At 39.1% G+C, this 13528-nt stretch overlaps 1 protein-coding gene across 1 annotated transcript; it reads left to right on the top strand.

Annotated features, from left to right (window-relative positions):
- Positions 1 to 705: 705 nt before the first annotated feature.
- LOC149839026 (putative GPI-anchored protein At1g61900) lies at positions 706 to 7197 on the top strand. Its single transcript, XM_090003972.1, has 9 exons — positions 706 to 1066; positions 1790 to 1913; positions 2754 to 3002; positions 3088 to 3693; positions 4652 to 4897; positions 5024 to 5038; positions 5226 to 5366; positions 5465 to 5512; positions 6975 to 7197. Exons 2-9 carry the CDS (start codon positions 1880 to 1882, stop codon positions 7046 to 7048), a joined length of 1413 nt encoding a protein of 470 aa, XP_089860098.1. The 5' UTR covers positions 706 to 1066; positions 1790 to 1879; the 3' UTR covers positions 7049 to 7197.
- The last annotated feature ends 6331 nt before the right edge of the window (positions 7198 to 13528 follow it).

The raw sequence follows: 13528 nt of genomic DNA, 5'->3' as shown, positions 1-13528 counted from the left end.
TTAACTTCATCTTCGTAAATAAGTGAAAAAATTAAGGGTATTTTCGAGAGGATAAACCCAACAATGATTCACCAAACCGTAATGAATTCCTGCTTGGGATCCGAAGGTATAAAAGGGTGAAAGTGACTCATGTGTGTGATATGTGTGTGTGAGAGAGAGAGGAAGCGAGCAAGACGAGCGAGCGAGCGAACGAGGAGGAGGAGGAGGAGGAGGAGGAGAAGGAGAAATGGGGACGAGCTTCAACGCGCCCTCCTTCTTGTTAGCCCATCGCTTCGAGGTTAGATCATTCCTTCTTCTGAGAACGCTGCGATACCTGTCGTCGTTGTTTTCCTCTGAGTACCCCGCCTGCCCTTTGTTTCAGTGGCAGAATGGCTATGGTTTTCTCTCTTTTGATGCCTTAGAGACGCTCGTGCCCTAAATTTCTGGGCTTTTCTTTTGATTTCTCTGGGGTTTCTTTCTGCAGTATTCGGGAGATTGTTTCGAGCGAAGGAAGGGGAAGATGGGAGGTGTCTTTTGTTTTTTTTGTTGTTGGTGTTACTTTTTTTGTTTTACATTTTGAGTGGTTGCGTTTTTGCTAATGCGGGGGTTTAGGGTTTACGAGGAGTACTTTTGAAGCGTGATTTTTTTTCTTCCTCTATGTATTTTGGTGGTTGAATCTATGGCTTTCATGATCTCCATCACCACTGTGTGGAGCACCGCAAATTGCTAGGGCTGGTGTCGTGGTTCCGTTCTTTTTATTTGCTTTGTTTCGTTGGTGGTTAGTACCACTGTGAGAAGCACCACCATTATCGTTGTTTGATGGTTTGTTGTGTGGTTTTCTCTTTTCTGTTTCTCGTTGTTGGTCGTGTTTTTTCTTTTATATCAACTGTCGTTACCCAGTGGCTGTTTTGTTGTGATAAATGGTACTTTGAAGCTTGTAAATTGTATCCTCAACCGAATGTTGGTGACGTGGTTGAATATAGGAGTTGCGAATGGTTAGAGTTTTTCTGAGAGGACTTTGATTGTTATATCCCTGATCCCACCCAGAACTGGATATCCATCTCCATGTAGATCAGGAAAGGTTAAGGTTGGTACACATCATATTGACCAGTGGCAATGATCCTGGTGGTTCTAGTGATAATTCTGTTATGGTAGTAGCGGTTGTGTTTGTAACGTACTGTTATTTTGTCGATGATGCACCCTTTGTGTGTCTTCAAGCCCGCATAACATGTACCGCACATGCACCAATGAATACATGCATATGTATCCTATAGTTTTTGTTGTTTTGCTGCACCAGTATCACTTGTAAGATGCTGTGTATCATGTATGTATGTTGGGTGTCTAGACATTTATGAGGAACATGGTGTGCATCGTTGGATTTGAACACTGTAGGTCAGGGTGTGAAATTATCACTGAGTAGCTTATTTAATAGGAGCATAGTATACACTTTCAGACGTGAGAAGCAAGGGCGAGAGTGGTCGGCGTGCCAAGACGTGGTGTCTTGGTGGGCATTGATCTTTTACCCAACAAGGAGTCATATTAGAAAATAGCCTTTCAACTTTCAAGTGTTAGCTTTAGCTGATTTTTATCATCTTCCTTTTAAAGGAAAGAAGAAAAAGCCTTGGGCTATGCTTTGGAAGAATAATGAACATTTTAACACTTCACAGAAATCTCTGAATTCGTTTATCTTCTGATCTGAATTATGTATCTGCAAAGAAAGTCTGTGTTAGTTGTTTAGCTGCTACTCATTGTTGGTCTGATCAACAAAATGAAGGCATATTTATTTTCTTTCACGCTTATGTTCAAACAGTGGATAATGTTTGAGCTGGTCATCCATGGAATCTATAGTGCTGCGTGAAAATTTGGTGGATGTCGATGTTTCAGAGGAGAGAGACACGTTATGGGGCGATGTAAGGCGGAAATTCAACTAAAAGGTACTGGAGGCTATCTATGTGTTTTATGCTTGATTCTTCATAAACTTCTAGGATATTTGTCTTTTATATGATATCCTGGGGAACTTGCAAACAGTAACTAGGTTCACATGAGCAAATTCTTCAACATTCATCACTAAGTTGGATCAAACTAAATGGATTATAATTTCTTGCTTTTGGAATCTGAGCAATCATTCAGTTCTCCTGTAGAGGTAGACATGTGCTGTGTATGCTTGTGTGCCTAAAAGTTTGTATGTGCAAAACAGTAGTATAGATACTGGATATATATTTAATGTGTATGTTGACAATGTGAAATAAAGTTGGCTGAATCAGTGCTGTCAGCATTCTGGAATACAAACTTGGCATTGTAAACATTAACTTCTAGTATTAGTATGATATATTAAAAAGAACTGCTATGAAATGGTCCTAAATTCAACCGCAGCAAACAAGTTTTATGACCTGAATGTGCATGCTGCACCCTTCTGTCCTGTTGCTTCCCATCCCTTACCACATGCACATGTGCACGCGCATGTGTGTCTGTGTGCACATGCATTTGTGTGTGTACATGTTTGTGCACGTGTGTAGTTTCAGCTAACATTATCTAATTGTAATAGGTGATATTTTGTCAAACTATCATGATAGAAAGTGTTGATATATTTGTCAATGAAACTGCCAAGTCTTCCCATCTATTTCTTTTGATTATTAGTTTTAGAGTATCCAGTTTATCAGTCTCCGATGTGGTTTCTAATCTATGTAGAAGATGTCACAATGTTTTGAAATTTAGTTTTGGGCAGAGTTGCTCATGGGATGTCACCAGTGGTATGATGTGCAACCCTTGTGCAGGTTCCTTCTGTAAATGGTTTCTGTTGTCTGTATTTTGGGTATCTGGTTTTCGGGATGGAATAGCAGTCCAGCTTCCTGCTGCTCCTGCTTCACATTTTACTTATAACCTGGTGCCATCGATTCCACCCATGGCCTCGCTTGGTCCGATTGAAATCTCACCTGCAGTGGTCCCTCAGAACCCCTATAATGTTGAACCATTACCACCAATGTATCCTTCCTTCCCAAGCACATACAATCCACTATTAACAGGTTTTTCTTTGAGCCCGAGATCTTTGGAGTTTTGTTTTGAACAGTTATAATGGCTCCTTAATTTTTTTTTGTGCTCTTTGTGCAGGAAAGTGCCTTGTAAACTTTTCCACCATTTCAAATATTTTGGACAGAACTGCATCTGATTGTTCTGCACCTTTGGCAGCACTTGTTGCTAACGTCATTTGTTGCCCCCAGGTCCGCACTTTACTACATATCTTCCAGGGCAACTACAGCGTAGACACTGGCCTATTGGTACTGAAAGATCCTGCAGCTAATGAGTGCTTCTCAGATATTATGAGCATTTTAGCTAGCAGAGGGGCAAACAATACGATTCCTTCTATTTGCTCTGTCAAATCATCTAATCTTACAGGCGGTTCTTGTCCTGTGAAGGATGTAACCACATTTGAAAAAATTGTTAATACAACTAAACTGCTAGATGCTTGCAGTGCGGTTGACCCACTTAAGGAATGCTGTAGACCTGTTTGTCAACCTGCTATTATTGATGCTGCAGTTCGTCTGTCTTTGAGTGGTTCAGCCTTGCTTGCAAATGCCAACGTACTTGGGGGGACCTCAGAGACGGATATCTTGAATGATTGTAAAGGGGTTGTTTATGCATGGCTTTCAAGTAACCTCTCTGCTGATGCTGCCAATACTGCATTTAGGATTTTGTTTGGATGTAAAGTGAACAAAGGTATGCGGTGGTACTTTCTGATACTTGTAGACTAGTATTTGTTAGTTCATGGAAATGCAATTTTAATGTCCTGGGTTCGCCAAATCTTACTACTGTACCATATTATACCATCTTAGAAAGGAACTCAAGTTTCTGTGTTGAAATCAATTAGATTGATAGTGATCTTTACACTTTGTCACACAGGGATTAACCTTCATTTTAATGTAAATGTTGGGTATTTTGCTCTCCATAGTTCCTATTTGTGAGGGATGCATCTTCTATTTTTTTCATCTGATTTTGCTGGAGCCAGATTATTGGCCGTATGTGCATCTTGAGTTAGTGTATTAATGGGTTATGTTTGGACCTTGATTTTATTGGATATCCAATCTGACCTGACTCTGCATGTGTTTTTTAAATAAAGGTGCATAATTTTAGTACATGGATCGGCTTTGACTCTCATTTTCTTGACCCAACATATCTTGAACCTTATCCAACTATACATTATTTGGTCGAATTCAGGTATCACCTGAATGGGTTGGACAATATTTCTCTGCTTCACATACAATTTCCCACTTGTAGGATCTGTTTAGGGATCACTTGTTATGTATCTGACTTTTCTGTTTTCTGCATGATTGGTTTAGGAAGCATTAGTGATGGGAGTTTTTATTTTTCATTTTACCTTTTGCTTTCATCACTGCTTTGATATCCCCTTGCAGTATTGGTAAGTTCTTGATTTGTAGGCTTGTCCTCTTGGATTTTTGTCTGTTGTATGGATGCTATACAACATTCAAAATTATATACTCTCTTTTATATTCTTAAGACGGGTAGCTTCATTGGGTTAGTGAGTGGAGTTTTCTTTCTTAGTATTTTTTCCATTGGAATTTGAAAATCTATCGGGATTTCTTTTGTTCAGTTTGAGTCAATTTTCCTTTTGACTGGGGTATCCAGTTTTTTATGAACTATGTATGTTCTTTTGCAGTTTGTCCATTGGAATTCAAAGAACCTACTTCAGTTGTTAAAGCATGCAGCAATAGGGCTTCTCCAAATTCTTCTTGCTGTAGCTCTTTAAATACTTATGTTGCATCCTTACAGAAGCAGATGTTGATCACCAACAGGCAAGCATTAAACTGTGCTACATTTTTTGGATCTCAGTTACAGAAAGCTGGTGTGATGACTGATGTTTATGAACTCTGCAACATCGACTTGAAAGATTTTAGTCTGCAAGGTACTTTAAGAACCATTCTCTATTTTGAATTTGCTCAATGGTTTTTTGTTTGTTTGTTTGTTTGTATTGTCTGACTTTGTTATCATGTTTCTATGTGCATAATATCATACCTTGCAATGGGGACAGCATTTGGACAGCAAGGTCTGTTGTAAACTTTCTTTTCCAACATGTGCTTGATTTTTTATATTTTTCTCATTCGAATAATGTGTGAGTGAGTGTCAGTGTATGCATGCATGTATGCATGTGTGTTCATATTGCATATTGAGAATGATTAATTCTGTTATTTTGGAAGATGAGAGTTCATTTAAAAGGGACTACTTTGACATAGGTTGCCTTCTTCGGAGTTTACCTACTGATGTTATATTTGACAATTCCACGGGTTTTAGCTTTACATGTGACTTGAGTGACAATATTGCTGCACCATGGCCTTCTTCTTCTTCACTCTCATCCTTGACTCTGTGCGCTCCGGGTAAGTAAATTGAACAATAGTCAATATCAGTTCCCTCCCACCCAAATTGCTGCTGTTGACAAGTGTAGAACTTACAGTTATTTTCTTAAACAACACAGAAATGTCACTACCTGCATTGCCCACATTGGAGACATCTGGAAATCTAGGTGAGCCAGTTCTTCTTAATGATCTTGTGCGTTAATGTGGTTGTTATTGGTCCCTGTGTCTTTTTCTCACGATCTCTCTTTCATATGTTCTGCACTGAAGCATTATTACTGTATATGCTGCTGATCTTTATGAGACTTCTTTTTCTTTATTTTGCTTCTCACTAATTAGAGTATGAAACAAGGATCTGATTTAAGATCTTAAAACTTGTACAAAATATTCTTTGCATGAGAGCTTAATAAACAGTGCAGATAGTATTGATTTTGGAATAATCCGATATAATACTGAAATTTGCCATCTCAGAAGATGGCAGGTATTGCCATAAATTGGACAGTTGCTCCCAACATAGTTCACTGCTCATTATGGACATCCAGGTGCCCAAATCTCTGCTGTGCTAGGCTGTAAAATTTTGAGCAATAAAGAGCTCGGTACATTGGGTTATTCTGTGTTATGTTTCATGGATCATGGTTCAAAATGGAGAAACAAACATGACCAGTCTCAAGCACCAAATGCTGTGCTTGCCTTTATGGACAGTTGAGCATTAGCACATTTTCATTTCTCAGTTCCAGACAGGGCGCAAACTTGTTTTTTCTTTTTGAAAAAAGTTTTTACTCAATTGTTTGAGAAGGAATACAATATTCTTCATGGTTCTTTTCCTGGATATCTTTGGTCATTTTTATATTTTGTTCAAATTCCCTTAGAACATGAAAGAAAATGTTCTGCACCATTCTGAAATGAAAAAAAGAGAAATGTCCTGCATCATTCTGAAATGTTTCCTAATAAAAGTTATGAAAATTTTCCTCTCAAGTGCTTATTTTCACTTTTCAGCAGAATCTTTGGATAAAATGCACTAATGGTTACTAGAAGTTGTGCAGAAACTAAAAAGTTTAAAATTACTTGTTATAAGAAAGGGCAGGACCAGAGTTACCGGAAGCTTCTTAGATAGGTGGGAAGTACATTTCCTAGAAACTCCGGAAGCACTTCATAGAAACTCCAGAAGCACGATATTCATTGCTTTCAAAACTTGATGGAAATCTCAGTTCCCTTATGTTTATCTTATGCTTCTTGCATGCTTCCTATATACTTGTGCTTCTTTTTATGTTTTTCATTTGCTTTCCTCGTGCTTTCCACCCACTTGTGTACTTTCTCTAAATTGGTAAATGTCATTGTTAGATTTTGACAGAAAATTAATTCTTGCACAAAAAAATCTATGAAATTTGATAAGTTACCTTCATTTCAGTTTTTATCTGGATTCTGTTTGATTTTCATTTAGCTTCCTATTCAATTCTCTTATCATTTTTTTTTTTTGCTTTCAAACCGATTCCTCACTTTTCCCTTTTTGATATCAGGGAGAAGCATGCTTATTAGGACTGCATTTTAGCTGCTTTCTTGAAAAAATATGCTTGTATCTATGTTTCACTTGCCCGATTTGATGATAACCTGACATTTCCAACTAATTTTCAGGCGGACATGGTATTGGCGTTGATTATCTCCTACCAATTCTTTTACTTTTGGTTATCAGAGTACTAATAGTCTAATATGAAGAGCTTACTGACGTCTGGTTTGTTGAATTGTGGTGGTTGGTGACCCTCCAGTTTCTTGCTCCCCCCCACCCGCAGCATGATTGCTTGTAAATTAAATACAAACGCAGCAGCATCCATTTTGTTGTGTATAGCAGTTGATTTTGGTTTTGATAATTGTGTTCCCTTGAGAACTCTCCTGTTTGCCATTTCGGTACCATGCGGTTCACTTGCTTGATTTATGCAAGGACATTAACAACCTTGCTCAAAATAACTACTTGCGTGAAGTGTGGGGGTGTCTAAGCATTCATGGAGCATGCGAACGCATGGATGGTGGGTCTGGTTGTGTATTTGATTCTCGTTCCTGAGAGCATGAATTTGTTTGCTGGAATGTGCATATATGAATGTGATGAATTCGCTAGCCTGCCTTCCTGGGCTCAACTGGTATTCGGTGCTTTTGCCAACTTTTATTTGGCTATACTTGTACTTGCCATAGTTGCCTGGTTCCATTTACTAGCTCTGATTATTGAAACTTTTTGGTCATCCTTTCGATTACTGAAACTTTTTGGTTCTGTTCTATTATTGAGGTCTGGCCAAATTACTCGAGACTTTGTATTCATGCTTGACTTTGTGTGACTTTTTGGTTCTGTTCTATTATGGAGACTTTGTGTGACTGCATTTTTGCTGTTCTAGATGTACATGGAACACGGGCTAGTTGGGACATTGGCCAAATGACTGCTTTAGCTCGAGAGGTTGAGACTTTTTTAGGGCTGTCAACTGGTCAGGTTCTTGTCTGGCAGCTGACCTGATCCCAAACCCTGAAGTCACAGTATTATTTGGGTTGACTAGAACCGGACCCAAGCAACAAGTGGGTTGGGTTTGAGGTATGCTTTTTTGTTGGATATCAGATCCAACCCAGCGGGCTGGGCAAGAGCAACAAGTGTGTACCGTTCGGGTTTCCATTTTTTTCCACCTTATATAACTCTGAACGGGAATGCTTGGTTATTTAGGCGAGGTTGGTTGCATCATTGATGGGTCGGATGCCCGACCATTGACAACCTTAGGCTCGTCATATTTATATCTTCTACAATTAAAGATTACTTCCAGACCCCTTCATATTTATAATTTCTGCAATTAAAGAGTACTTTTGTCCCATGGGCATGGGGAAAAACTCTCAAGGCTTCACCTGTGAAGCCTCTTCATTACATCCAGTGAATATCTTTTTCTTATGCCTAATCACGCCTGTGAATTTGGTTGATGAGATGTAGGAATTTCTTCTGGAAGTTCTGTTTGGTATGGAAGCTCTCCTGAGCCTGTATTGTTACCCTTGTTTGCTGGACTTCAGGTTTTAGTTGAAAGTCTCTCAAACAGCAACCGTTACGTTTCTATTGTTTAAGACCATGATCCCATTTACTTGAATATTATATTCTTACTAGTGTTTCCCATGGTTGGAACTGTAGCTGGTTTTACTTGTTTGGGAATACTTTGAGTTAAATCGATTGGTTATTCTGGACCATTCGGATACTGAATGTGGCTTGTGGAAGGGTGAAGCTGAAACATCCTAAGCTATGGCCAAAATTTGAATAGGTTGCAATAACAATCTTATGGGCATTTTTTTGTTTCATTCCCTTAGAAGGGGAAGGGCCTTGGGAAAGAGCGCCTATTTCTGTCATGGAGGTTTAACCTTCCCATGAAAGTTCCTTCGTACAGGGGAGGTACGTATGGAAGGATTAACCTGTGAAAGTGGTTGGTGGTGATAAAAATGGAAGGATTAAAACTGAAAAGTTGTAGGTGTTTAATAAAAACTGGGGCCCACTTGTGCCAGTATGACACTTTTTTTTTATCGTGATGGTTGGATGTTTGTTTCGGTCATGGTGGAAAAAGGAGGGAAAAGAATATTAGCTGGGCAATTTCTCATGAAAATTACCTAAAACAAACAGACCCTTTTATTTAAAAAAATAAAAACCGAAAACAATAAAGTCCTAAATTTTCTCTTGGGCTGTGTTTGGCTTACCAGGTGGGAACCAGGGAATGGGGAATTCTCATTGAAAGAGTATTTCCTATGCTTAATATTTGCACATTTTGAACATTTTCTCACAGGATTGAACTGGCGTGCTTTTGAGACGTGATCAGGGGTGCGAATCCTTTTGGACAAGCTCTTACATGTTTGTGCTTTGAATCTAGCGAGGAGCGGTAACTCCTTGGCTCCAAATACAGTCATGGAGTCATTGACATCCAACAGTTTTGAAACAACAAATCAGAGGGTTAGAACCATTACATGGGAGAAAACTTTATATAAAAGTTGGTCTCTTCTGCCTCTTAGTTATGGTAGAATTTTGGCGATTGTCCAACTCCTCTCATTTACAGAGAAAATTGTGGCAAAAACAAAGAGAGTCTTGAATCTTGTAACTTGTCTGGCAAATATCAAAATTTTTGTAAAGGAAAATGATGTAGCTGATTGTCATATATTATTAGGTTTTAAAAATAACCCCAAATATGAAAATAGCTTTCAATCTTTTTTTATTTAATATTCGCATTATTTTTTGTCAGTTTTGCCTTTGAGTCCTCACATCCACAGACATCTCTATGACCTCACAACTCACCACCGCCATCTTGTTACTTGCAGTGGTGGATGGTAGATGAAAGATGATGGGTAGTGATGGTGGTGACGAGTGTTGGTAGAAGGGAGGTGGTGGAGTTGTGAAAATGGTAGCGAATTGGAGTCGGTGTTAGAGATGGTGATGAGTGATGGCAGATTGGAGATGGCGAGTGATGAAGATGGTAGTGAATTGGAAGCCAAGCCCCACAGGTCTGTACTTGGGCCACAGAAAATCACTACTGTATTATGTAAAGTACTCAGGACCGATCACTGGATCTGCTCTGGGATTAGAGGTGGTGGGTAGTGATGATAATGGTGTATGGGATACCGCCTAAAGTATTTTACAAGTGACTTAAATTTAAAACTCAAAATCACCTAAATTATTTTTATTGAACTTAAAAAGTCAAAATTAAGGTGGATGCTAAGTTGTAGAGATGATGGATATTTGGTCGTAAAAATGGTGGTGGATGAGAGGTTGTAGAGATGAAGGTAGATGTGAGGTCTTAGAGATGGTAGTAGATGTGAGGTCTTAAAGGCAAAACCGGTTTAAAAACAATGAAAAAAGGAAAAAGTGATCAGGCAGGTTGCTTTCATATTTGTGGTTATTTTTAAAACCAACCAGCTTTTAGGAGTCAGATACCTTACTTTTCATTTTGTAACAATAAGAAACTATTCCATCTATAAAAGAGATATTGCTAAATCATCTGCAACAGCCCATGGTGAAATTCAATCTATGCAATCTGGTTTTTTCTTGGCAACGACGCTGTCTCTTTGAGTGTCCTTCACAAGCTGGTATATTCAATTGACTTTTTGTGGGAGCTTGTTCGACTCTTTCTTCTTATTTCTAAATGAACATTGAAGGACATGAACAGCAAAAACATCGTAGAAACAACCATCTTAAGCTGCACAAGTCACAACGTATACCATTAACATGCATTGAGAACTTGGGGAGATCGATGCAAACATGCGCACAGTCATTAGTCACTAGAGCAGAGAAAGGAGGGCATGAGACAAACTATGTGGAACTTCCTAACATCTCTACAACCTACTCGTGCTGGTCCCTTAGATAGGCTGCTTCTGGCTAGGATGATATATACACATGCCTTCACAATCTGATGAAATAACCCTGACTCCAGTTTCAAGCCCAACATTATCAGATGGAGATCAAGAAGTCTCCTGGACATATTGGGAGAGCTCAGTTTTGAGCAGACTTTGGTTCAATATAACTGTTCCAAAATCTATGCAGATTGAACTTAAGCCCAACATTTTTGTTGCCATTCAGAGATTAAGATAGATTCGAGCTATACCATTCAGAGATGAGGTCCTTACTAGATGTGCTAGATTTAGCTAAAGCTGGAAACTTTTTTTTTCCTAATTTAACTTGTAGAAAGGTAAAATTATGATTCTCTAATGACTTGAAAATGTGCTGACTCTCTCTCTAAAAATACATAAGTAAAATAGCTGAAATGCCCAAACACCACCGGTACAACCAGGGGTGGAGTGGCTAAACCTGGTTCAATTATATCTACTCTCTGTTTGGGAGAGCCTTTCATTAGGGTGCAAGCAGCATTTGCATGTATTGCCAAAATATGGCTTTGCTAAAATGTGGTGTCGAGGATGGAGTTGCCAAAAACCATGGTTTTAATACCCAGTGAACTCGTCACTCGGCCCGGTCATGTTAACTTTATATGTTATGTAAAGTATATAATATCTATATTTTATCAATATATTATATATAATATGCATTATATGATATTTTTTATAATATATTTAACATATAAAATTTTAATACATGTATAATCATATTTTTATATATAATATACATAATATGTATATTATATTTCATATAATATATATGCATGACTCGCCCATGACCCGGCCAAGTTTTGTAAAAACTGAGTTCAACACATTTTTTTGACTCTGTGAGTGCGATCTGGGCCAAGTCAACTGAGTCACTGGGTCAACAGGACGGGTTTTTAAACTATGCCAAACACATCCTCTTGTGAATGGTGTTGTCGAGGATGCCAACTCTCTTTAGGATGCAGTGTTTTGGGAACACCTCTAGTACCAAACGGTCAAAGAGCACGAGAGCTTTGGGGAAACCATAACGTACCTCCGATTGAGGCTTCCAAACAGAACCCTATGGTTGGTAGGAATTTGGATATTTCAACAATTCCTTACCGATATAGTTTCCTTCTACTACCATAACACACGAAATTCTGGATCTTTTTGGATTTTCAGCAGCATCCAAGAGTATGATTTCTTGCTGTCAAAGCTCCATAATATTTCTTGATTCCGGATGTTACTTGCAGTCTATGTCACACGGATGCTATGCTGCATATCTCCTTATATTATTAGTCATATTGGAAACATCTTAATAATGGAGGCGTGTGAGCCCCAAACATTAAATCTGCTCCCATAAAAATGGCATATCCTCGTTGTATTCACAGTCGTATCCATGTGACATAGCTTGCAAACAATAGTATGACATGCAAGGGTTCAGAAAATTCAGGATTTCACAGGGATTTCATCATTCACTATCATATCACAACGGATAGCTGCTTACCAGTCATTGAAGAAGGACCGCTCTGTTGCCAACTTGTCAACTACAGCGTCTAGCCAGAAAGTTGCCGTCTCAATAGGCGACGAATTGTGCTGAAGGAGAGGAGTATTATCCGGCGGATCTACCAACAAGGGACATGGATGCTGTGGCGATGAATGGCTAGAGGGAGGAGAAAAAGGTGGCGACAGCGATGGGGAAGGCGAAAAGGAGTACCTCTGGCTACCAGGACCGGTGCTCACTGGAAGAGGGGAAGGAGGGGTGGGCGGAGATGAAGATGGGGAGACACAATCTGCTCTCATGGGGGAGAAGGAAGAGAACTCCATTCAGATCTGAAGCTGCAGGAATTTTCCTTCTCAAGGTTTTTTAAAAAATACCCGCGAACTCGTCCTGCTCTTCTATCCATTTTTTACCAGTTTCCTCAACAAACGGTCATATCCAACGGTCAGATGATCAACTGTCCTAGCGACCTACCCTTTTAACCAATCAAGAATCCACTTACTTTACAAGTTGATAATTTGCAAAATAAGGTGCCAAAAATTTTCCTTCCACGTTTAAAATTGTCAAATTTTCTGCTCACAATGTCCTTAATGTGCTTAAGGGCCTGTTTGGAATCTAGTAACTGTTGGTCAAACTACCACCTGATGGCTGTTTGGAAACTGGTGGCTGAGATGGGAGTTAATGCATTTGGGATGGGAAGTGACATTGTCTTTACACTGGCCCTGTTTGGAAATTAGTAGCTGAGATGGAAAGTGGCATTTCAGGAAGTGGCAGCTGTCAATTCCATGCTTTAGTGTAAATACAATGCCACTTCCCATCCCAAATGCATCAACTCCCATCCCAGCCATCAGTTTTCAAACAGTGTGATAGTTTAACAAACTTTTGGCCAAATGCATTAACTCCTATCCCAGTTCCTAGATTTCAAACAGGCCCTAAAGCATGGAATTGACATAAGAGGTGGTAACTGCCATATCCAGGATTTGGCAGCTGCCACTTCTCATCCCAGCTACTAGTTTCCAATCAGGGCCTAACCTTTGTCAACTCCAACTCCAAGTATGCTCCTGATCATAATCACCAAATATTGTTAACTAAGTAATCACCTCACAATCACAACACTTTCTCAAGGTCAGTGAGACATGAAAAAAAGTATAAATTGTGATTGTGATTGTGATTGCCAACTGTGATTATTTTTTGCCTTAATTTTGTGAAAGTTGGTGTCACAACTTCTACTTTCTTAGCTGTGACTGTTCGTCCCTACACGGGACCAAAGCAAACATGCCCGAAAGCTGAATAAAATGGCTTCAAATGTCATTTCAAATCTCACTACCCCGTTTTCTCA

Source organism: Nuphar pumila, chromosome 4 (assembly GCF_984573655.1).
Source record: "Nuphar pumila chromosome 4, dmNupPumi1.hap1.1, whole genome shotgun sequence".
NCBI classification, from domain to species: domain Eukaryota; kingdom Viridiplantae; phylum Streptophyta; class Magnoliopsida; order Nymphaeales; family Nymphaeaceae; genus Nuphar; species Nuphar pumila.
The sequence above is the reverse complement of the archived record's forward strand: the minus strand, read 5'-3'. Positions and strand labels throughout refer to the sequence as shown.